The sequence below is a fragment of the Heterodontus francisci genome, chromosome 16 (genome assembly GCF_036365525.1).
Source record: "Heterodontus francisci isolate sHetFra1 chromosome 16, sHetFra1.hap1, whole genome shotgun sequence".
Lineage (NCBI taxonomy): Eukaryota > Metazoa > Chordata > Chondrichthyes > Heterodontiformes > Heterodontidae > Heterodontus > Heterodontus francisci.
The window spans coordinates 92,744,782-92,771,159 of NC_090386.1; the positions used below are offsets into that span (position 1 = coordinate 92,744,782).

The 26,378-nt window shown below is 43.4% G+C and overlaps 1 protein-coding gene across 5 annotated transcripts in view; it reads left to right on the forward strand.

Moving 5' to 3' along the window:
* Positions 1-26,378, forward strand: part of unm_sa1614 (un-named sa1614) — a 280,473-nt gene that overhangs the window by 39,024 nt on the left and 215,071 nt on the right. For 4 of the 5 annotated variants that reach the window (XM_068048640.1, XM_068048637.1, XM_068048639.1 and 1 more), the window contains exon 2: positions 20,037-20,109. The exons of the other annotated variant lie outside the window; for it this stretch is intronic. In XM_068048640.1, coding sequence (XP_067904741.1) covers positions 20,037-20,109 — 73 coding nt within the window. The remainder of the gene's footprint in view (positions 1-20,036; positions 20,110-26,378) is intronic. 5 annotated transcript variants of the gene reach the window in all.

Below are 26,378 nucleotides of genomic sequence, written 5' to 3' on the forward strand. Positions count from 1 at the left end.
CAGAGCTGCCAAGTTTCAAAAATCTATTTAAGTTAATCCCATTCACTAACAATACTCAGTGCCAACATGGTTATTCATGTGACTAAATAGGATTTTTTTGTTATCGTAGTTAAATGGCCAAATGTCACATCACTTTATGTAAATTCATAATAGAAGCTAAAAAGTAATACTTACAGATTGTTCAAAAATCGCTGATTTTTATTTTCAATTTGTTGTGATTTGTTTCTACATAAGAGTAAAAAGCTGTAAAGTCCTATAAACTGCTGAACAACATATGGGTAAATTAAGCACTCCCATGCTTAAGAGCATGGGTTGGAGATAGGACCACACCACTGCACCAACACTGACTTGTGCTCTCAATTGCTGTTCTCCACTGGGAGGTCAAGATTGATGTTTTGACTAAAATTGGTGAATGGGATAGCAGCAGTACAGGCACAGTACAAGATGAACATGAATCCAGGGTGCAAATCTGGGCTATGTTTGGCGCAGTCCTTAAACTAACTTGTCTATGATTATGTCTTTTTTCTCAGGTATGGAGTTACGTTTGTCAGTTTCTAGTCTGGTGATCCATTACAAATATCAACAAAAACATTCTCTGTTCTTAGTCCTCCTCATGTCCGAGATTGATAACATCTAAGAAGCACCTTTTTCTTCTTTAATCCTTAACTCAAATTTCACAGCTATACTACCAGCCACCTCCTGTTTCTCGATTCTAAATCCTTTAAATTTTATTGTGATATAATTGCCAACCTAATGACTTCATTTAATCAAGTCTGTGTCTACTTGCAAATTTCAGCCATGGTCTTGTATTCTTGGCAAGTGTTATGACTGAGGTGGGAGGAGTGCACTGTTTATTCTAGTCCCACTACTCCACAGGTCACAACATTTATTTAAATTTTCCCACATATCGATACGGTCAACCATATATTCTATTCTTCTCAGAATAAAACACGCCAACCAGATTTCTTTAATAAACAACAAAATTATCAGTTTATTATAGACAATTCTTAACCAATAATGAAGTAATACATACACAAGTTGAAATATTAAACCCCTTTATTTATCTTAGCCCCTCATACACACGCACACACACACACCGGTTAACCGGGATAAATAAAAGTGATTTTTGTTTATAGTGTTGTTGCAAAGAAAACTTAAAAAAAAGAAAAATCTACTTTGGTAGAATATTTGTCCTTGGTTTTGGTTTGGCGTCCCAAATGTGTATAGATGTCTGATACTGGGATCTTCCTAGAACAGTTCTCTCCAGGCAATGTTGAAGATCCGTTTGAGTATACTTACCAAGAAATGCAGCTACAGATGTTTCAGCCACGTCTTACAGCAGAACTGTGGCAACAAGTTTCAGTTCCCACACATTCAATACACAGGGTTTCTTCAAATATGCATTTTTTCTTCAAATGCAGTTGGAAATAGGAAACTGACACACTGTATATTGGATTTATTTTCAAGAGAGAGAGAGCTGGGTCTTCTTTTGGCAGGCAAAAACCAACTGCCTTTTGTAACAGTTCAAATTGAAACTAAAAAAACAGTCCAGAAGTCAAGCCTCCTGATCTCTATAAATCTTGACCTGTCACTTCTTTGTAAACATCTCCCCAACTCTAAAACAACCCCTGCTGGGTGATTATCCACAGGCAGGTGCCTTCCAGTAAGACTTGTTTACAAAACAAATACAGGAACCTTCTGGTGACTTTTTTTAAAAAAAAAGTTCAGCATCTCCTCAAAATTCCAGTTTAATCAGTTTCCATAATTGAACTATAAGTCCTTAAAACATATTTTTTAACTCAAGTGAATCGCATTTTGTTTTTCACATTATGGAAACATGCCCTGATCTCTTGTCAGGTTTTATTAGTAGTGAACATGGAATTAACTCCATCCATGATGTCTTGCTACTCGTGATTTGGTGTGTAAATTGGAACGGAAGGCTAATACCCTTTTCAGAATGGCTGCCGCCTGTGAGTCACTGAAATGGGGTCTTCAGATTATTCTGATAAACAGATATCGATTATGCTCCTGTATGTTTATTATAGGGTCAAGTTCATTTGCTTCTCATTAAAGATAATTGCAGCTCCACATTGTTTTTTTTTAAGATGACACAAACACAAACTGCTCAGAGGAAATTGCAATATTTACAAATTGTTAGAATTATCATAAAATGTGATCAATTAAAGCCCTTAATGGCACATCTGTAAAATTGCCCTGGTCCTAGCGATGCATACTTTTGATGGCTATTTTTAAAGGAATAGCATCTTAATTAAAACAACTAAAACAAAAGAAAACATTTATTTATTAAGGAAGCACTGTCATTGAATTACTAGTATATGACATGTTTGGAACGGAAATGCTATAATCATTTTGCTCCACTTCATCCCAAACAACAAGATCTGTTAGATTTTATCACTTACATCTTTTCTTCACTTAACCCAACTCCATATGCTATATATGGTACTGTAAGCAATGGCAGCTCTTGTACCTTGTTCAAATGGCCATTCTGCTTATATGAGCTAAGGTATCGACTGTGTTAAAAGCCAGTGAAAAGGAGTCTACGGTTCCCTCCCAGCCTTCACCTGGTCTTACCATAACAAGGTTTTATTTTAAACACACCATATTTTTAGCACTCCCTTGGTGAATCCTTGTTCACTGCTTTCCAGCTTTCTTAGGTTTAAAGAAGAATGGTTGAAATGTATTAAACTTAAACTGAAACTCTAATTTGGTTAACACTTACGGATGCACGACATGCTCATGCTAGCATGCATACGCAATACATAGAGAGAAACAGAACAGAGCAGAAGAAATAAAGTGGAAAAGTTTGAGGCAATTTCTGAAGAGGATCTTTGAGCTCACTGTAGAGTCCTTGATTGTAGGTAGATCTTGCTTTTCATTGGGGCCTAGTATTCTTCTTAAACTTTGTTCGCTGTAAGACACTTTTCTCTCTTGGGGTTCATGTGTCTTCAGTGGATTTGGAGTTTCCGTGAGAAAGAGATGGGAGCAGCCAGGAGAGGTCTTTTCAGTCCAGGAGCAAACAGACACTGAGTTCAAACTGTTTGTACAATTCAGAAAAAACACAGGTTGCCAAGCAGGTTAGTCATGTGACTAGTTGGTCTGACCACGTCTGTTTGTGGATTCTCTGGTCTTAGCCGACCCTGGAATGTCCCTTCTTACACACAATACCTGGTGCTCAAAGTCCATTGTGGGTTAAATTGGAGCAGGGAATAGCCCCTTTGTCCCTCCAAGCACTGGCTGTTGGCTGGAAAAACATTTTTTGCATCTAAGGGCCTGGTGATTTTTTAAACAATTCCTTTATTCACTTCAACAGTTGGAAATTTAATGTCCATATGGCGGAATTAATATGTCTCATTCTTGCCAGATGGGGCTCTAGCATGACAACTGTCAGTAGTGTGGGATATGTCGAGCATTCTTTGTTCCAGTCCTACTCAGGCCCCCTCCCCCAACTCTTTTTCCGGTACATTGATGACTGTATCGGTGCCGTTTCCTGCTCCCGCCCCGAACTGGAAAACTTTATCAACTTTGCTTCCAATTTCCACCCTTCTCTCACCTTTACATGGTCCATCTCTGACACTTCCCTTCCCTTCCTCGGCTTCTCTGTCTCCATCTCTGGGGATAGGTTGTCTACCAATATCCATTATAAGCCCACTGACTCCCACAGCTACCTCGACTACACTTCTTCACACCCTACCTCCTGTAAGGACTCCATTCCATTCTCCCAGTTTCTCCGTCTCCGACGCATCTGCTCTGATGATGCTACCTTCCATGACGGTGCTTCTGATATGACCTCCTTTTTCCTCAACCGAGGATTTCCCCCCACTGTGGTTGACAGGGCCCTCAACCGTGTCCGACCCATTCCCCGCACCTCTACCCTCACCCCTTCCCCTCCCTCCCAGAACCGTGACAGGGTTCCCCTTGTCCTCACTTTTCATCCCACCAGCCTCCATATCCAAAGGATCATCCTCCGCCATTTTCGCCACCTCCAGCGTGATGCCACTACCAGTCGCATCTTCCCCTCCCTTCCCCTGTCAGCATTCCGAAGGGATCGTTCCCTCCGCGACACCCTGGTCCACTCCTCCATTACCCCCACCACCTCGTCCCCGTCCCAGGGCACCTTCCCTTGCAATCGCAGGAGGTGTAATACCTGCCCATTTACCTCCTCTCTCCTCACTATCCCAGGCCCCAAACACTCCTTTCAGGTGAAGCAGCGATTTACTTGTACTTCTTTCAATGTAGTATACTGTATTCGCTGCTCACAGTGTGGTCTCCTCTACATTGGGGAGACCAAGCGCAGACTGGGTGACCGCTTTGCGGAACATCTCCGCTCAGTCCGCAAGCAGGACCCTGAGCTTCCGGTTGCTTGCCATTTCAACACTCCCCCCTGCTCTCATGCTCACATCGCTGTCCTGGGATTGCTGCAGTGTTCCAGTGAACATCAACGCAAGCTCGAGGAACAGCATCTCATCTACCGATTAGGCACACTACAGCCTGCCGGACTGAACATTGAGTTCAATAATTTCAGAGCATGACAGCCCCCCACTTTACTTTCATTTTTAGTCATTTTTAGTTATTTTTTCTTCCCTTTTTTTTTTGCATTCCTTTTTACATTTTTTGCATTTATTTCATTTCATCTTAGTTTGTTCAGTTTGCTTACCCACTGTTTTTTTCAGGTTGTTTTTCTTCAGGTTTGCACTTGCTGATGTTCTATATTCAGTATATTCACACCTAATCTGTACTAATGCTTTGTCTTTCAAAACACCATTAACATATTGTTTGCCTTTGCTCTGTGACCTTTTGGTCAGCTATGTGGCCTGGTCCAATCTGCACCTTCTCCTTTGTTATCTCTTGCCCAACCCCCACCTCACTTGTTTATAATCTGTGACTTTTCTAATATTTGTCAGTTCCGAAGAAGGGTCACTGACCCGAAACGTTAACTCTGCTTCTCTTTCCACAGATGCTGCCAGACCTGCTGAGTGAATCCAGCATTTCTTGTTTTTGTGTCAGTAGTCTGTTTGACGATGGAGAGAATCACAGCTGAGTCAGATCCTGCCCTTGCCGTTGAGTATGGTAGCATAATGATTATGTCACTGGACTAGCAATCCAGAGGCCTAAACTACTGATCCAGCGACATGACTTCAAATCCCACCATAGCAGCTGAGGAATTAAATTTCAGTTAATTAAATAAAATCTGGGATTAAAAGATGGTATTGGATATAATATAGAATTTAAAGCTCAGCTCAGGATTGAACAGAGAGCCAAGAATATAAATAGCCTGGTTCACACTGAGAGTGGCCAGGGAGGGGAATGGAATCAGTGAGAAGGGTCTGGAATTTGTGGTAGGGGCTTAAAATTATGGCTTTTATCTTTCTGTTGTTGAGCTGTTAATCTGGAGAAAGATGTGACACATGCAATACTTAATGTCAGAGAAGTAGTCTGAACAGCACAGAGGCAGTTGAGGAGTCAAGAGAAATGGTGGAATTGAATATCACCACAAGTGAAAATTTACTCTTATGCATGTTGTAGCTGCGGGCCAATGTGAACACAAGGAGGAGGAGGGATTCACGGTTTGATCCTTGAGAAAGAGGCTATTCATCCCCTTTTGTCTGTGCTGGATGTTTGCTAGAGGAGTTAAAAAAACAAATCCCACTGTCTTATTAAAGCACGGGGACCCATAAAATGCATGATGGATCCCCAGGCCGGGCGGAAGCGGATTCGCCACCGACTTTTACGTCAGTGGCCAGCTCCTGTTCGCCTGACATAAAATCCAGCCCATAGTTTAAAGTTTAAATAAAACAATTTAAATTTTTCCTTTACATCCCTTGTCAAATAAAGTGACATAATGTTTCATACCCTATTTGAGAGACATGTATAAGAAAAAGCAGAATTTGTAGTAAGAACTTAACTGGGGACAATGTTTTAAAAGTAATCCTAAGAGTTCATTCCTCAGAGCAAGCTCATTTGCTCTTGGGGAAAAAAGTTCAAAATAAAAATGAATTTTCCTTTTTTTTATATTTTCAAGTTGATTTTATGAAATCACATTGCCAGCAGGAGCTTTGCCCACTCAGAGCATATATCAGGCGGCAAATTCAATGCTCTCTGCCGCAACAGATTGGTGGCGTGCAGGGTGATATAGTTAGGTGGGAGGTGTTTTTTCAGATTCCTGACAGTGGGATATTTTAGAGTAATTAAGTTGGTCGCGTTTTGCGGAGTTCCGAGGTTCCCCCAGCGCGGTGGCGGATTGCAGCTTTACATTAATTTAAATAACATTAATACTCATTACCCTACGCGTAGTTACAATTTTGTCCTACCTGCCAGATTAAGTGAATGGCGAGTGATATTCCCATGCCACCCAGTTAACAAATGTTTCAACGTGGCATGCAACAGTCGGATTTGTGCAGTTGAGTCTCAGGTCTGTGCTCCTCCCTCTTCAACTCATCTGCTAAACTAACACCTGTATTGGAATGGATGTTTGTCTCCAGGCCAACATTGCAATGGGTGTTTACCTCCACGCCAGTATTGGAATGGATGTTTGTCTCCAGGCTTGGCACCAACAAGGGTGAATCATCTCAGGGGATGGCGGTGAAGGCGTGGGCAGGGGCAATATGAAGATTGGGAGGGTAGTCGGGGAGGGAAGGATGGGGTGTCGGGTGCATGGAGGAGGATGGAGTGGAACTCCAGGTTGTTGAATAGTTGATATTGACGGTAAGGATGCATGTCGTCGGCTGCAGGGGCGGTGGGCGGATTAGATCAGTACTGTGTGAAGATATTTGGCAAGAGCTGAAAGGGAGGGATGATGTTGGGGAGCTGTGGGGCAAATTGAGGGTACTGGCTATCGGAGGGAATGGTCATAGTCATTCGGGGCAAATGGATTCTGTAGGGGTGGGGGAGGGTGGTCAAGACTAATGGGTGGGTATTCGACAGCTTCATGTGGAGGGAACGGGACTCTGCAACAATGGTCAGTTCGATGTGAGGAGGTTCAAGGGTAAGAGTGGGCATGTTGATAGGAATGGGGGGGGAGGGATGGCATGAATACATTGATGATTACAGTGTGCACAGTAATGGGGGGAGGCTTAATGGTAACAAAGGGAAGAGTAACGGTAACATTGGGTGGGTCAAGGGTGATGGGTTCAAGCTGGAAGGCTGCAGGAGGAGTTGGAAGATGGGGACACTTGCCCTGAATTCCACACGCACCATCTTCTCTAACGATAATGGAAACCACGTGGACACTCAAGGATTGCAAGGAGAGTGGGAGAAGGCAAACCATAGTTGTCTTTCTACCTGGTTGCACTTTGAAGGTAGATATAAGGGAGCTGCTCATTGCCTCATGTTTCAGCTCAGTGTCAACAGAGGGCTGAATCACTGTGTTCTGCTTATTTATTGTTCAGAAAAGCCAGTGACATGGGTCTAATACATCCAATTTGTCTAGTACCATGGGAAGAAGAGCAAAGAGAGTGACTAAAGAGGGCTCTTTTCCCTCAACTCATGATGCCTGAGCGTCAGCAACAGGCAAAACAGGAAGGCGAGGATGCTGTGAATGATAACATCCAGGATGGACACTGGCATGTCATCGCATCCTCAGGACAAGGTCAAATTACTGTCAAATGTCAGAGAGGCAATGCCAGAGGTGCCTAAGGATGTCACATGAAATGGTCACAGAAATTTGTAGGATTCTGCAACCACTTGGTTTCGGTGGGAATTCCATGCCAGTTGCCTTCAGTTTTTTCTCCAGCGGCTCCTTCCAGGGATCCATGGGTGACATATGTAGCATCTCGCAATCTGTGACCCATAGGTGCATCAAAGATGTGACCAGTGCCCTTTATCGGTGTGCCATTGATTTCATCTACTTATCTGTAAATGAGGACAGCCAGGCAGCAAGGTCTGCGGCCTTCAGCACCATTGCTGGGTTCCCTAGAGTGCATGGGGTGATCAACTGTACTCATGGCCATTAGAGCTCCCTGGGACCAGCCTGCTGTCTTTGTCACTCTTTAAACATGCAACTGGTTTGTAACCACAGGAGAAGAGTTGTGTGTTTTGCACATGTTTCCCAGGGAGCTGTCATGGCTCCTACATTTTGAGGAACTCTCAGTTGCCAGCAGTTTTCGAAGAACCAGCCAAAGTGGATGGATGGATCCTGGGTGACGAGGGTTACTCCCTTCGTACGTGGTTGATGACAGTAATATGTCATCCCCAAAGAGCTGCTGAAGAGAGGTACAATGCTGCACATGCGTCCACCAGAGCCGTCATTGAGCACACCATTGGCATGTTGAACATGCGATTCTATTGCCTTGACCGGTCTAGAGGACTCTTCAGTACGCACCACAGAGGGTGTCATGAATAATATTCTGTTGTGTCTTGCACAACCTTGCAATTAGACCCGACAACATTCTGCAGGCAGAGGAACAGAAGGAACACCAGTCCTCCTCAGATGAGGATGACTGTGAAGAGGGTGAGGAGGAGGACGACAATGACAACAATGCCATCATCGATATGAAGGCCATGGAGAGTCATGCAAGGGACAACCGGGAGAACCTAATTTATGCACGTTTCAGCCAACAATAAGCCACATCAGCAAGGAATGTTGGGAGGAGAAATGTAATTCCCCACAGAAATTCTTTTTTGCATGAGGTCTTATTCATTGCTGCAATCTTAATGATGCGATGCTGCACTTTCATGTGATTGGCATTTGAAATCATCTATGGGCTATGATGAATGCAGCTACACACCACTGCAAGCAACGTTAAGTTATGACCATAGAAAACAAAAGTAAGGCATGACAGTATTTGAAAAAGTTGTTAATCATCAATAGGAAAGCAGCTATCATTGAAGAGTGAAGGCTTAAATTCCAATGAGATGTGGACACTGGACATTTCCTGAGATGCTATGCAAACCTCATTGCGTTCCTGCCATAGGCCTCCAAAAAACATCTTTGTATCCATCTGTAACAAAGGAAAACACTACCGAGAGTGGATCCAATTTTGCATGAGATAAAAATGTTTTAAGAAATCTTTACAATCATCACAATTTGCATAGCACCTGTGCCACCTTCATGATCAAAACTTATTCATGTTCCTTTTTCTATCACTACGTCTAGGTGCTACCCTGACATTTGCAGCTGAGGTGGAGGCAGTCTGCTCCGTGCGCTGCCCCGTTGCTGTGGATGACCATGGTGGCTGTCCTCTGGAGGAGCAGGACCTTGATGGCTCCAGCCTACTGGGGGTCTGCAGCAGTGGTGCTTGAGTATCCCTAATGTGTTTGCCTGCTGGAGGTAAGGGGGTCAATGTCAGGAAAAGAGAATGAGATGCTGCTTACCCTGGGGCAGCTGGCGCGCATTTCTCATCTATCTGTGTGCATGATGGCAGCTGAGGGGAAGTAGCCCCTGGAGGCAGGTCCAGGTTCCTCATTCCCTCTCGCTTAGACTCTGCTGCATGAAGCTAAAGGCAACAGCAATGGAGTGCAGGTCAGATTGCATATGGCTCGAGTGCTCTATCAGACTCGCTACGGAGCTCGGCAAACTCTCAACTCAAGAAGCCATATGCTCAAATGCCTGGGACATGGGAGACGTCATGGCTTGCATGGACTCCTCCATAGCACGTGCAAAGCCACTCATGACCTCAGGCATCTCTGACATATTTTCCACATGGCTTTGCTGCACAATCAGCAGACTTCTCATAGCGACAAACAGAGGATCATGATGAATATGGGGCTGAGCGGGGGCCTGGTCCGAAGTAGTCCTCCGATTGTCAGGGGACCCAGCTGGCACATGGTCCCTCAGCTGCTGGGACCGGTCTGTGTCGTGCATACCAGATTGTGACCCAGGTTCTAATTTTAAACCCTCCGTGGACCGTGTGGATGTATCTGCACTGGTGGAGCTGGAAGAAGAGGCAGGTGACGGTGCACCCTCTGGGGCACTGGCTGTTTCTTCCTCCCCTGAGGAGGATTCTTGGGCCACCTGGCGCTCTGCAGCCGGAGTCCGGGCAGCTACAGTGGAGACACAAACCGAGGCACTTTCACCTTGTGCTTTACATGAGTTCGCACAATTTCCTTCAGTTTCCATATATGGCTGCAAGAGTAGAAATGACAGTTTATCCTTATGCCTTGTGACTCCTGCCTCGCCATCTCCGCTAACCCTGCCTCCCTCCTCTCTCTCGATCTCAGATGCCTCCTCCTCAGCTGTGGTCAGCAGCCTTATGTCAGTGACCCCTCCTCCCAGCAGACAGTGCAGATTTAATGACATGGCAAATGATGCATCACAACCATTGCATACAAGCATCAACATCACTCATTCTGCACTGGCTTTCGCACAACACATCCAATCACACAAACAATGCCAATCTTCATTTTGGCGCAACATCATTTAGTGAATGGCACCAAGGCTGCTCACGCTTTCCACTGCATTCCTTGTGTACCCTCTTCCTTAAAGACACAGAGCCATGCAGCAGATTCGCCAGGACCACTTACCCTTGCCGATCTGAGCAAGTCATTGATGTGCTTGTGGCACTGCATCCATGTTTTACGAATGACCCCACGGTTTGAGACCTCCTCTGCTACCTCCATCCAGGCCACCTTGGTGTGGCAGGAGGGTCTTCGCTCTCCGTTTTCAGGGAAGAGGACCTCCCATCTTAGGAGAACATGCAGGGAGCCATCAGTGAACTATGAGGTAGGACGCTGCCTGCTAGCTGTCATTTGATTCACTTTGGCCGTAGGGAAAATAAATGAAGTTGATGGTGACTTTCACAAAATATGGGAGACAAACACATTTTGAGTTAAGTAAAAGCTTCAATTTAAGTTAGTCTGAAGATACGTACATGAAAGGAAGGCTGCTGATCCTTGAGGCTGCAAGCACAGAATGTTTTATATCTGTGGTAATCATGGTGCTTGGTGCGGTGACAGCAGGTTCCATCAATGAAAGGCTGCCCCCGTCATTCCCCCGTGCCCATCGCTGCATGGCTAATTAAAATACAAAGTTGCATGGGGAACTGGATTAGCGGTGGAAGTTACAACAACTTCCGGTCCCACAGTCGGGAATGCCCCGGCACTCAGAAGGTGACCCCCAGGAATTTGTGGGTGTACTCCCCACGACTTTTTGCCCATTAAAATAAATGGATGGAAATTTGAAGGCAGTGCATCATTTGATATTTTCTGATTGGAGAGGCTTCACAGCAGGAGCATGATTTCCTGAATCAGCCCCCCTTTTAGGAGGTTCAAATTAAACCTTGTTGAAGTTTAAATGAAAAGTTGGCAATACCATTGTACATTAATTTACAAATATTTTACTTGTTTACCTTTCGTTATATGAAAAGGAAGTCATGACATTAGTGTTTATATAAAAAAGCACTTAATACAAGTAACTGTGGTTATCTTTAATATACTTTGCTGTTTGCTTTCGAGAAAAAATCTTTGAACAGTTATTGCTCATAAATATAATGAGAGCAGCTACCTTAGAGGAGCTACTGAGTTTCTCGATAAGAGAGTGCACAGGTGGAGCACCGTGAGCTAAAGAAAAAGATGGTTTAACAATTCAAATCCCTCATACTGTTGAGCTCTTTCCCCCACTGCCAGTTCTCTTGGCCTGATCATTCAAGACACTTATATTACAGGAGTCCAGCTGACAGCATGTATGCCTTTATCCCTCTAATGGTTGCATTCCTTAACATAAACAGCTCACCATTCTCAGAAATAATGGTGTTGCAGACCAACAAATCTGCCAAGTTATGACCTCTCTTTCCTGTAAAAGTAGCATTGGGTGTTCTTTGCACTCCTTACTAAGCGGGTTTCCATATAACATAGCGGAGCCAAAGGCTGGCACTTATTTGAAGTATTAAAAATAACTCATGAAAGTTATAGGGAAATGTAAAAAGTTCCCATTCAATTTTAAAACCGATTTTTAAGTAAACAAAACTGAAAGGGAAAAAATAGGTATGAAAATTTATTTTTAAAAATATTTATAAGGCTAGTTATGAAAGTAGATGAAAGGAAATTGAAAGAGATAATTTGGTAGGGACTGAAATATACAAAAATATATGCAAAATGAACTTTATACCTGAAAGCAAACATAAAAAGACCAATGAAAGGAAAAAAATACCATTCCCAATGGCTGACTTAAAGGCACAGTCTAAGCCATAATGACCATTTGCTGTCAAAGTTGATGTTGTTACTGGCCATCCCTCGCAGGCCAGGATGATTGTCTGTGAGTCCAAAAATGGCTGATGAGGCCGATTTGGGATCTACAGACTTTATGGCACATTGGGCATTTGTTATCATGCGGGATGTCTGGTCGTGTATTAGTAGTTCGGGTCATGGCTTGTTCTTTCTGCCGCTCTCGCTTTTTCTCTTCATTTTGTTGTTGTTGGGTCTCAAAATATAGGGATCCTTCCAACAGACTTTGCCTCCACTTGGTTTGATCCAGGGCGATGGTCTCCCAGGCGTTGGTGTCAATGTTGCATTTCTTCATGTTGGCTTTCAGTACGTTCTTGAAATGCTTCTTTTGTCGTCCTCTGGTGCATCTGTCCTGACTGAACTGGGAGAAGACCTACTTTGAGAGCCTGGTATCTGACATTCGAGCTATATGACCAACCCGATGAAGCTGATTGCGGATAATCATAGCCTCGATTTTTGTAGTGCCTGCTTGTGAGAGGACGCTGATGTTGGTGCACCTGTCCTCCCAGTTGGTATGTAAGATCTTCACTGATGAAATGACTCCAGTGCTTTGAGGTGCCTCATATACATTGTCCATGTTTCAAGCCTGTACTGTAAACTAGGGACGTAACCGCATGGTAGACCGTGAGCTTGGTTTCAGTTTTGATGTTGTGATCTTGACACTTGCTTCCTCAGGTGGCCAAAGACTGCACCAGCGCATTTCAGGCAATGCTGGATTCCTTCGTTAATTTCAGCCTTCTGTGAAAGATAACTTCCAAGATACTGGAAGTGTTCCACAAATGAATAATAGGCAATAGGGCAACTTGGAGTGTATTCTAAGGAGGGACTTGATAGCTTCAGGAGACAAAGAGAAACAAAATAAACCTTTCATTTATATAGCACCTTTAACACCCTCAGTGCAACATAGCCATGAATTACTTTTGAAATGTAGTTACTATTGCTTCGTAGGCAAATGCAGCAAATGCAGATGGCAGGATCCCCAAGGCCACATTGTACAGCGAGCTCGTCACTGGTATCAAACCCACTGGCCGTCCATGTCTCCGCTTTAAAGACGTCTGCAAACCTGACATGAAGTCCTGTGACATTGATCACAAGTCGTGGGAGTCAGTTGCCAGTGATCGCCAGAGCTGGTGGGCAGCCATAAAGGCAGGGCTAAAGTGTGGCGAGTCGAAGAGACTTAGCAGTTGGCAGGAAAAAGACAGAAGCGCAAGGGGAGAGCCAACTGTGTAACAGCCCCGACAACCAATTTTATCTGCAGCACCTGTGGAAGAGCCTGTCACTCTAGAATTGGCCTTTATAGCCACTCCAGGCACTGCTTCACAAACCACAGACCACCTCCAGGCGCTTACCCGTTGTCTCTCGAGACAAGGAGGCCAAAGAAGAAGAATGCAAGGTCCTGATGTAAAAAGGCCCATTTCTTTTCTCACTTTTTAATTAAAGGCAAGTGTTTAAAAACTTCCGTTACTCAAGTTCCATTAACACCTGAATGATCACCCTCTTTCACTGACCTGCTAATTTGAAAGTAGGAGTGTTAATGTGGTTGGTTTTGTTTGTTTTACTTTCACTGCTGTAGAGACTACTTCCTCATTCTTGTCAGTTGATCTCTGTAGAAGTCAAATAACTGAGAACAACAACAACTTGTATTTATATAGCTTCTTTAATGTAACAAAACGTCTGCATAGGAGCATTGAAAAATATGACACCAAGCCACATAAGGAGATGTTAAGGCAGATGACAAAAGCTTGGTTAAAGAGGTAGGTTTTAAGGAGCATCTTACAGGAGGAAAGTGAGGTAGAAATACAGAGAGGCTTAGGGATGGAATTCCAGAACCTAGGGCCCAAGCACCTTAAGGCATGGCCACCAATGGTGGAGCAATTAAAATCAGGGTTGCTCAAAAGGCCAGAATTAGGAGTGCAGATCTGTTGGAGGGTTGTGGGTCTGGAGGAGATTACAGAGATGGTGAGAGGTGATGCCACGGAGGGATTTGAAAAAATGGATGAGAATTTTAACATTAAGGCATTGCTTAACTGGGTGCCAATGTAGATCAACAAGCACAGGGGTGATAGGTGAACAGGACTTGGTGCGAGTTAGGATATGAGCAGCAGAGTTTTGGATGATGTCAAGTTTACAGAGGGTAGAACGTGGGAGGCTGGCCAGGAGTGCATTGGAATAGTTAGATCTATACATAAAGCCATGGATGAGGATTTCATTAGCGGATGAACTGAGGCAGGGCCAGAGTCGGGTAATGTTATGGAGGTGGAGATAGGCGGTCTTAGTGATGGCACAGGTTTACAGTCGAGAGATCATCTCAGGGTCAAAAATGACATCAAAGTTGCAAACGGTCTGGTTCAGCCTCAGACAGTTGCCAAGGAGAGGGATGGAGTCGATGGTTAGGGAGCGGAGTTTGTGGCCGGCACTGAAGAGGATGACAATAGTTTTCCAATATTTAATTGAGAGAAATTCCTGCTCATCCAGTACTGGATGTCGGACAAGGAGTCTGACAATTTAGAGGCAGTGAAGGGGTCAAGAGAGGTAGTGGTAAGGTAAAGTGGGTGTCGTTAGCCTACATGTGGAAACTGGCCTTTACTTTTGGATAATGTTGCCAATACGTGAAAACTAGGTGTGGGGCCAAGGATAGATCCTTGGAGGACACTGGAGTAACAGTGCGGGGATGGGAAGAGAAGCCATTGCAGATGATTCTCTGACCGCTGCAGACAGGTTGAGAAGTATGAAAAGGAATAGTTTACCTTTGTTGCAGTCACACAGGATGTCCTTTGTGATTTTGGTAAGAACAGTTTCTAAGGTTTCTGCTCCATTCACCTATCCTCCAACACCTGATGAAAGGTGCAGATTTGTAAATAGGACTGGATTTAGCTGGTACAGACACTGCAGTGGAACTGTATATCACCATGAGTCTCCAAAAAGATCAAAGTGAAAAAAAGGGAGAGGAGCAGTAAGAAACACAAACCGTTTTTATTGTTGCTTCTTACAGGGGACGATGTGGTTTTCTGCAGAAAAAATACATGTGTGAATGTTGTGTAATACACGCTACCCATAAAATATCACAGGAAGGAATTGCATTTCTGTTCAACCAGAAACAAAAACTTGTAGTCTTATAGCCAGTGTTTCTCTGCAACACAGCAGCAAGTCGCTGAAAACATTTGGAAAAATGCCTCGTTTCTGAGTGTACTGTAGCAATTTATGATTATTAATTTCCAGCCTGGAAAATTTGTTATGGCATTATTGATGAACTTAGCCCTCTGTCAAATAATATAGTATGTAAACTTAGAAACTCTCGGGACACCTAAAGTTGTTTTATAAACAGGTATGTTTTGAACCTTCGACATATCCCATTCATGCTTCTGTAAGCAGTCATGTGCTCAATAACATAAATCTCCATGTTGGATTTTCACCTCACTTGTTCATTATTTTGGTGAATTTTGAAAATCTTTAAGTAGAGACTTTACCAAACTTTGAACGAGATTTTCTAGCCTCAGATTATTGGTTCATTTTTTCTGTCGGCCAGCTTGTAAATCTTTGTTTACTTTTTAACCAAACACACGAGTAACTTCTCATCAGGCACTTGATTAGCTTTTTTAATTAGAATGTGGCGAACTTTGTTCTGTGTTGTCATGCTAGGCCCCCACTTGTCAAGAATGAGGCACATTAATTTTGTCATGAACATTGATTTTTAACTCTTGTTGGAGTGAGGAAATGACTTGTTAAACAGATCAGCCGTGGCTGGAAAAGACATTTGCATATTAACAGACAGTGCTTGGAAGGACCAAGGACCATTCCCTGACACATTCAACCCACAATGGACCTTGATCCCCAGGTATTGTGTGTAAGAGGAGCATTCCAGAGACTGCTAAGGTGATACAATCCAGGACTGGTTCGACCAGCTGGTCACATGACCAACTGGCTGTTCCAGGGTTTTGAACTAGCCACAGAGAGTTTGATCTGGAAAGACTGTTTCCTCCTGGACTGAGAAGATCTCTCCTGTCTACTCCCATCTCTTTCTCACAAGCCTCTGAATCCACTGAAGACACATGAACCCCAAGGGAGAAAAGTCTCCGACAGCAAACAAGGTTTAAGAAGAATACTGGGCCCCAACGAAAAGCAAGATTTACCTGCAATCAAGGACTCTACAGTGAGCTCAAAGAACCGTAACAACAACTCTTCGGATATTGGCTTAAACTTTTCCACTTTATTTTTCTTCTCTTTTCTATCTCTGTTTGCATGTGTATATCACGTATGCATGCTAGCGTGGGCATGTCGTGTATCCGTAGGCGTCAACCGACTCAGAGTTTAAGTTCAAGTTTAATAAATTTCAACTTTTCTTCTTTAAACCTAAGAAAACCTGTTTGTGCTGGGTTCTTTGCCTTATAATTGGAAAGCGGTGCACAAAGATTTACCAAGGGGTAGCTAAAAACACGGTGAAATTAAACCCCGTTATGGTAAGACCAGGTGAAGGCTGAGAGGGACTCCCAACACCTTTCTCACTGGGCGTAACAGTGTGCACAGTCAGAACTTTAGCATCACGCATTAAGTTATTATGTCTGCAGTATCCAATCATCAACCACTTACCACTAACTCGTGTACTGTGAAAATAGTACACAAATGCTACAAGAACACATCTACTTTGCAATTACTATTTTTTTGCAAATTGGACCATAATCATTTTTTGAGATGATTGTGCTTCTGGATTGGTTTCTTATGTTTTTTTTTACATGTATTTGAACAAGTTCTATTTTTGTATGGAGATAGTTTGAGCATTTTTGGGAGGGTGCTTCACATTTCTAGTTTGACTTATTTCAGTGAGCTAGCTTGCTATTTCTACTATTAAACATTATTCAGTAAGTACCAGTATAGATGTTATGCATTGCTTGTAATGGGAACTAGGTTGTGCACTACACTTTAGTTTCATGCGTCATAGTCCCAAAAAACTATCTTCTTAGTTTTGAAATAAAATATACTTTTTAACCAATGAGTGCAAAATGTAGACACTGAAACCGAATGAGGAAATACTAAATTCTTTCAGTTATTTTCCATGGTCTTATGGGATTTCCTAAACCATTTCAACAGCAAAGGGGTATGGGCTATGTTTTTCCATATATGGTGAGAAAAGGCCATATGGCATAGAGCCAGCCACTTCATTAGACTTCCTGCCGGTGAGAGGAAGAGTTCAAAATGAAGACAATCTTTATTCCTGGTTCACAGTGCTCTTAGGATCCTTTAGTGTTTGTATGTTCCTCTGTGCCATAACTCAATTTTATTTTTAATGGACACCAACCAATTTCCCTAGTTTATCTTCTCCAAATGTTTTTTGACTCTGAACTTTGAAACTTTGATGTGCGCTGTGTTCATTCTACACTGAGAATTTCCTGTTCTGCAAATCCATGTTAATTTCTGTGATGCTAGTGATAGGGAAAATCTGTTTAGGAACAGACTTCTGATTAGTGTGCAGAATGAACTTCCATTTTCTTCCCGCCCTGCCCCTTTTTCCATTCTTACTTGAAGTTTTCACAATTTATAGCAGCGATTGCTGGCTTGATGATGCCATATGTTACATCATCTCATACACTTCATTTTAAAATCTTGGTGAGATACTTTACTAAACAACCAGTTAATGGGCAGAAAATCTGACAACAATGATATTAACCAGCAATTTCACTGTGAGTTGATTTATGGAATTTTAAAAGGTTTATAATAACGTTTATAAGTGCACTGTTCACATTCATAATTCAATTTCAGCTTCTTTTCAGTAATTATGGTGTTATTACAGGGAATACAATGAGCACGACGAGAGGATCTATTCCCATTTGTTTGATTACTCTAGCTCAAGTCGGCATTAGGAGGGAGGAAGTGTTGGGTATTCTAAAAGGCATTAAGGTGGACAAGTCCCCAGGTCCGGATGGGATCTATCCCAGGTTACTGAGGAAATAGCTGGGGCCTTAACAGATATCTTTGCAGCATCCTTAAACACGGGGGAGGTCCCGGAGGACTGGAGAATTGCTAATGTTGTCCCCTTGTTTAAGAAGGGTAGCAGGGATAATCCAGGTAATTATAGACCGGTGAGCCTGACGTCAGTGGTAGGGAAGCTGCTGGAGAAGATACTGAGGGATAGGATCTATTCCCATTTGGAAGAAAATGGGCTTATCAGTGATAGGCAACATGGTTTTGTGCAGGGAAGGTCATGTCTTACCAACTTAATAGAATTCTTTGAGGAAGTGACAAAGTTGATTGATGAGGGAAGGGCTGTCGATGTCATATACATGGACTTCAGTAAGGCGTTTGATAAGGTTCCCCATGGTAGGTTGATGGAAAAAGTGAAGTCGCATGGGGTCCAGGGTGTACTAGCTAGATGGATAAAGAACTGGCTGGGCAACAGGAGACAGAGAGTAGCAGTGGAAGGGAGTTTCTCAAAATGGAGACGTGTGACCAGTGGTGTTCCACAGGGATCCATGCTGGGACCACTGTTGTTTGTGATATACATAAATGATTTGGAGGAAAGTATAGGTGGTCTGATTAGCAAGTTTGCAGACGACACTAAGATTGGTGGAGTAGCAGATAGTGAAGGGGACTGTCAGAATACAGCAGAATATAGATAGATTGGAGAGTTGGGCAGAGAAATGGCAGATGGAGTTCAATCCGGGCAAATGCGAGGTGATGCATTTTGGAAGATCCAATTCAAGAGTGAACTATACAGTAAATGGAAAAGTCCTGGGGAAAATTGATGTACAGAGAGATTTGGGTGTTCAGGTCCATTGTTCCCTGAAGGTGGCAACGCAGGTCAATAGAGTGGTCAAGAAGGCATCCGGCATGCTTTCCTTCATCGGACGGGGTATTGAGTACAAGAGTTGGCAGGTCATGTTACAGTTGTATAAGACTTTGGTTCGGCCACATTTGGAATATTGCGTGCAGTTCTGGTCGCCACATTACCAAAAGGATGTAGATGCTTTGGAGAGGGTGCAGAGGAGGTTCACCAGGATGTTGCCTGGTATGGAGGGCGCTAGCAATGAAGAGAGGTTGAGTAGATTAGGATTATTTTCATTAGAAAGACGGAGGTTGAGGGGGGACCTGATTGAGGTGTACAAAATCATGAGAGGTATAGACAGGGTGGGTAGCAAGAAACTTTTTCCCAGAGTGGGGGATTCAATTACTAGGGGTCACGAGTTCAAAGTGAGAGGGGAAAAGTTTAGGGGGGATATGCGTGGAAAGTTCTTTACGCAGAGGGTGGTGGGTGCCTGGAACGCGTTGCCAGCGGAGGTGGTAGACGCGGGCACGATAGCGTCTTTTAAGATGTATCTAGACAGATACATGAATGGGCAGGAAGCAAAGAGATACAGAACCTTAGAAAATAGGCGACAGGTTTAGATAGAGGATCTGGATCGGTGCAGGCTTGGAGGGCCGAAGGGCCTGTTCCTGTGCTGTAATTTTCTTTGTTTTTTGAGCAGAAAGCTGTGCCCCTCTTCTAATTCTTGCTGCATTGATGGTTAGTGATCAAGTCAGCCTACAAGAGCAACACATAAATGGGTCTACACAGGTCTGGCAGCATCTGTGCAGAGAGAAACAGTTATTGTTTCAGGTCTGTGGCCTTTCTAATGAAAGGTCACCGACCTGAAACCTTAACTCTGACTTACAGTAGGAGTGTGCCAGAAGGCTGTGGAAATTTCCGGCTGATATCAGAGTAATACGGATGATTGGGCAAACTGCTCAAGCTTTGCTTACGGTCACTCTTTTATTCAGTACATTACTTGTTACGTTCATTGGAACAATGAAAAGTAAGAACTGTGTTGAAAGGACTAATACTTTAATAGCCTGATGTTTTCTGCTTGTGCTTTATGTTCTTTCCCTAGGCTTTAGACAAGGACAGGTCTGTACTGCAGAAAATGAAGAAAGCAGTCAAAATGAGATATACCTCAGGTCAAGGTAAAGAATAAGAACCCTATGTGCATTTGCTCACCTTCAATCAAAACTTATGCATTAACGTTAAAAAAAAAAATTTCAAGGATGGTTATCAGTTATATGCAGAATATAGACATCTAGGGATTATTGTTTTGCAGTTATGTCATAAGGATGTACGGACGTCCTTCAACTATGTGATTTTACAAGATAAGAATATAAAAAATAGGAGCAGGAATATGCCATTCAGCCCCTCAGGCCTGCTCCGCCATTCAATAAGATCATGATTAATCTGATTGTGACCTCAACTCCGTTTTTTTGCCTGCCCTCCCAAAACCCTTGACTCCCTTATAGATCAAAAATCTCAGCCTTGAATATATTCAATGACCCAACCTCCGCTGTTCTCTGGGGAAGAGAATTCCAAAGATTAATGAGCCTCTGAGAAAAGAAATTCCTTCTCATCTCCGTCTTACAAGGGAGATCCCTGATTTTGAAATTATGCCCCCTAGTTTAAGATTCCCCCATGAGGGGAAACATCCTCTCAGCATCTATCCTGTCAAGCCCCCTCAGAATCTTACACATTTCAATAAGATCACCTATCATTCTTCTAAACTCCAATGAGTATAGGTCCAACCTGCTCAACCTTTCCTCATCAGACAACGCCTTCATCCCAGGAATCAGCCTAATGAATCTTCTTGGAACTGCTTCCAATGCAAGTATATCCTTCCTTAAATAAGGAGACCAAAACTGTACACAGTACTCCAGGTGTGGTCTCACCATGCCCTGTACAAGACATCCCTACATTAATACTCCATCCCCTTTGCAATAAATGCATTTGCCTTCCTAATTACTTGCTACGCCTCATGCTATTTTTTTGTGATTCATGTACGAGGATACCCAGATCCCTCTGTCCCGCAGCATTCTGCAATCTCTCTCCTGTAAATAATATTTTGCTTTTATATTGTTCCTGCCAAAGTGGACAACCTCACATTTTCCCACATTATACTCCATCTGCCAATTTTTTGCCCACTCACTTAAACTATCTATATCTCTTCAGATACACCTTGTGTCCTCCTCACCACTTGCTTTCCTACATATCTTTGTATCATCCGCAAATTTGGCTACAATATAGTCGGTCCCTTCATCCCAATCATTAATATAGATTGTAAATAGTTGAGGCCCCAGCACTGATCCCTGTGGCACCCCACTAGTTACAGTTTGCCGACCTGAAAATGCCTATTTATCCTGACTGTCCATTTACTGTTAGTCAATCCTCTATCCATTATTACCCACACCACCTTGAGTTTTTATCTAGTAACCTTTTACGCGGCACTTTATCGAATGCCTTTTGGAAATCCAAATATGGTACATCTACTGGTTCCCCTTTATCAACCCTGCTTGTTACATCCTCAAAGAACTCTAATAAATTTGTCAAACATTATTTACCTTTCATAAAACCATGTTGACTCTGCCTGACTGCATTATGATTTTCTAAATGTTCTACTACTTCTTTAATAATGGATTCTAGCATTTCTCGAATGATAGATGTTGGGCTAATTGGCTTATAGTTTCCTGCTTTCTGCCACCCTCGCCCCCTCCCCCCCGCACCTTCTTGAATAGAGGTGTTAAATTTGTGGTATTCCAATGTGCTGGGACCTTTCCAGAATCTGGGGAATTTTGGAAGATTATAATCAATGCAGCCACTATCTCCAAAGCCACTTCTTTTAAGACCCTAGGATGCAGGCCATCAGGTCCAGGGCAATTGTCAGCCTTTAGTCCTATTAATTTTCCTAGTACTTTTTCTCTAGGATCATGACTGTTTTAAGTTCCTCCCTCCCTTTTGCCTCTTGATTTCTTTCTCAATGGAATATATGTTTGCTGAGAATTATGAAATTTCTCCTAAAATGTCTGCCATTGCTTCTCCACTGTCTTACCTTTTAACTTATTTTCCCAGTCCACTTTAGCCAACTCTCTTCATACCTTTGTAATTGCCTTTATTTAAGTTTAAGACACTAGTTTCAGACCCAAACTTCTCCCCCTCAAACTGAATGTACAATTCCATCAACCATCATCAGAACCCAAAAATGAGATTACTGACTTGTGTCTACTGATTAACTGTATGTACTAAAGTGTTTGTGGAATCCATATTATGCTTTTGCTCCTGTTTTTTCCTAATGTCATATATTAATGCAGACACTAATACTCAAGATGCTCCATGTAGTTGATGTATGATTATGTGCACATTAGATTGTGCTATAATTGTGAAAAACCACAGTTGGTTACTCGGAAATAACATCATAGGAATGTGTCACGTCACAGTATACTGCTAAGCATGACATTCCTAATTACTGGATTAGAATCTGAATTAGTCACCATAACTAAAATGAGCTATTTTTGTCATCATAATAAAAGCAAAATACTACAGATGCTGGAAATCTGAAACCAAAACAAATAATGAGCAGCTCAGTCCGAAAGCATGACCCCGAGCTTCCTGTTGCTTGCCATTTCAACACTCCCCCCTGCTCTCATGCCAACATTTCTGTCTTTGGCCTACTCCAGTGTTCCAGTGAACATCATCGCAAGCTTGAGGAGCAGCACCTGATCTTTCGATTAGGCACTCTACAGCCTAGCGGACTGAACATTGAGTTCAGTAACTTCAGAGCGTGACTGGCCTTTTTTTAATAGTTTATTTTTTATCCATGTGCCTGCTTTTCATGCCAGAGCTGCTCATTATTCCGCTATTGACAGTCTCTCTGGACTAATGTTTTGTCTTTCACCATAACCATTAACACACGCTTTGCTTTTGTCCCAGAACAGCTTTGTTATTTAATTTCTGCTGCCCTATCAAACACCTTCCCCTTTGTTCTCTTCCCCACCCCTTCCCTTGCTTTAAACCTAATTCTTTTCTAACCTTTGCCAGTTCTGATGAAAAGTCACAAACCTGAAACGTTAACTTTGCTTCTCTCTCCACAGATGCTGCCAGACCTGCTGAGTATTTCCAGCACTTTCTATTTTGATCATACTTAGGCATATTTTATATCACTTGGCATAGCTAGAAAATGTTACGAATAGTACACTACTGACTTTTGAAAAGACTGTCTCTGATTAATTTTTCAAGTCCTAATATGGGGTTTGGACCCAGTCCCCTACTGCAAAAGATACTGTATGAAAGAAATGTCAGCAGCTTGATTGTATCCTATAGGCCATTGCATATTTGTAATGGAAGCAGGTGTCAAATTATTTATCAGGAAAAAATTTAAACTGGGTATGATATTGTCCTGCCTGTTGCCTCAACAATACTGTGTTGGAGATACGGTCCTGCCACCTGATGCCAAGTATTCTCCGGAGGCAGCGAAGATGGAATGAATTGAGACGTTGCTCTTGGCTGACATACATTGTCCAGGCCTCGCTGCCATAGAGCAAGGTACTGAGGACACAGGCTTGATACACTCGGACTTTTGTGTTCCGTGTCAGTGTGCCATTTTCCCACACTCTCTTGGCCAGTCTGGACATAGCAGTGGAAGCTTCCCATGCGCGTGTTGATTTCTGCATCTAGAGACAGGTTACTGGTGATAGTTGAGCCTAGGTAGGTGAACTCTTGAACCACTTCCAGAGCGTGGTCGCCAATATTGATGGCTGGAGCATTTCTGACGTCCTGCCCATGATGTTCGTTTTCTTGAGGCTGATGGTGAGGCCAAATTCATTGCAGGCAGCTACAAACCTGTCGATGAGACTCTGCAGGCACTCTTCAGTGTGGGATGTTAAAGCAGCATCGTCAGCAAAGAGGAGTTCCCTGATGAGGACTTTCCGTACTTTGGACTTCGCTCTTAGACGGGCAAGGTTGAACAGCCTGCCCCCTGATCTTGTGTGGAGGAAAATTCCTTCTTCAGAAGACTTGAACGCATGTGAAAGCAGCAGGGAGAAGAAAATCCCAAAAAGTGTGGGTGTGAGAACACAGCCCTGTTTCACGCCACTCAGGATAGGAAAGGGGTCTGATGAGGATCCGCCATGTTGAATTGTGCCTCTCATATTGTCATGGAATGAGGTGATGATACTTAGTAGCTTTGGTGGACATCCAATCTTTTCGAGTAGTCTGAAGAGACTGAGGTCAAAGGCTTTGGTGAGATCAATGAAAGCAATGTAGAGGGGCATCTGTTGTTCGCGGCATTTCTCCTGTATCTGACGAAGGGAGAACAGCATGTCAACGGTCAATCTCTCTGCACGAAAGCCACATTGTGCCTCGGTAGACGCGCTCAGCCAGCTTCTGGAGCCTGTTTAGAGCGACTCGAGCAAAGACTTTCCCCACTATGCTGAGCAGGGAGATTCCACGGTAGTTGTTGCAGTCATCGCAGTCACCTTTGTTTTTATAGAGGGTGATGATATTGGCCATGTGAGCCACATGGAAGATGGCAGCATCCCCAAAGACACATTGTACAGCGAGCTCGCCACTGGTATCAGACCCATCGGCCGTCCATGTCTCCGCTTTAAAGACGTCTGCAAACGCGACATGAAATCCTGTGACATTGATCACAAGTCATAGGAGTCAGTTGCCAGCGTTCGCCAGAGCTGGCAGACAGCCATAAAGGCGGGGCTAAAGTGTGGCGAGTCGAAGAGACTTAGCAGTTGGCAGGAAAAAAGACAGAGGCGCAAGGGAAGAGCCAACTGTGTAACAGCCCCGACAATCAAATTTTTCTGCAGCACCTGTGGAAGAACCTGTCACTATAGAATTGGCCTTTATAGCCACTCCAGGCGCTGCTCCACACATCACTGACCACCTCCAGGCACTTACCCATTGTCTCTCGAGATAAGAACAAAGAACAAAGAACAAAGATAATTACAGCACAGGAACAGGCCCTTCGGCCCTCCAAGCCTGCGCCGATCCAGATCCTCTCTCTAAACATGTCGCCTATTTTCTAAGGTTCTGTATCTCTTTTCTTCCTGCCCATTCATGTATCTGTCTAGATACATCTTAAAAGACTCCATCGTGCCCGCATCTACCACCTCCGCTGGCAATGCGTTCCAGGTGCCCACCACCCTCTGCGTAAAGAACTTTCCACGCATATCCCCCCTAAACTTTTCCCCTTTCACTTTGAACTCGTGTCCTCTAGTAATTGAAACCCCCACTCTGGGAAAAAGCCTCTTGCTATCCACCCTGTCTATACCCCTCATGATTTTGTACACCTCAATCAGGTCCCCCCTCAACCTCCGTCTTTCTAATGAAAATAACCCTAATCTACTCAACCTCTCTTCATAGCTAGCGCCCTCCATACCAGGCAACATCCTGGTGAACCTCCTCTGCACCCTCTCCAAAGCATCCACATCCTTTTGATAATGTGGCGACCAGAACTGTACGCAGTATTCCAAATGTTGCCGAACCAAAGTCCTATACAACTGTAACATGACCTGCCAACTCTTGTACTCAATGCCCCGTCCGATGAAGGAGAGCATGCCGTATGCCTTCTTGACCACTCTATTTACCTGCGTTGCCACCTTCAGGGAACAGTGGACCTGAACACCCAAATCTCTCTGGACATCAATTTTCCCCAGGACTTTTCCATTTACTGTATAGTTCACTCTTGAATTGGATCTTCCAAAATGCATCACCTCGCATTTGCCCTGATTGAACTCCATCTGCCATTTCTCTGCCCAACTCTCCAATCTATCTATATTCTGCTGTATTCTCTGACAGTCCCCTTCACTATCTGCTACTCCACCAATCTTAGTGTCGCCTGCAAACTTGCTAATCAGTCCACCTATACTTTCCTCCAAATCATTAATGTATATCACAAACAACAGTGGTCCCAGCACGGATCCCTGTGGAACACCACTGGTCACACGTCTCCATTTTGAGAAACTCCCTTCTACTGCTACTCTCTGTCTCCTGTTGCCCAGCCAGTTCTTTATCCATCTAGCTAGTACACCTTGGACCCCAAGCGCCTTCACTTTCTCCATCAGCCTGCCATGGGGAACCTTATCAAACGCCTTACTGAAGTCCATGTATATGACATCGACAGCCCTTCCCTCATCAATCAACTTTGTCACTTCCTCAAAGAATTCTATTAAGTTGGTAAGACATGACCTTCCCTGCACAAAACCATGTTGCCTATCACTGATGAGCCCATTTTCTTCCAAATGGGAATAGATCCTATCCCTCAGTATCTTCTCCAGCAGCTTCCCTACCACTGACGTCAGGCTCACCGGTCTATAATTTCCTGGATTATCCCTGCTACCCTTCTTAAACAAGGGGACAACATTAGCAATTCTCCAGTCCTCCGGGACCTCCCCCGTGTTTAAGG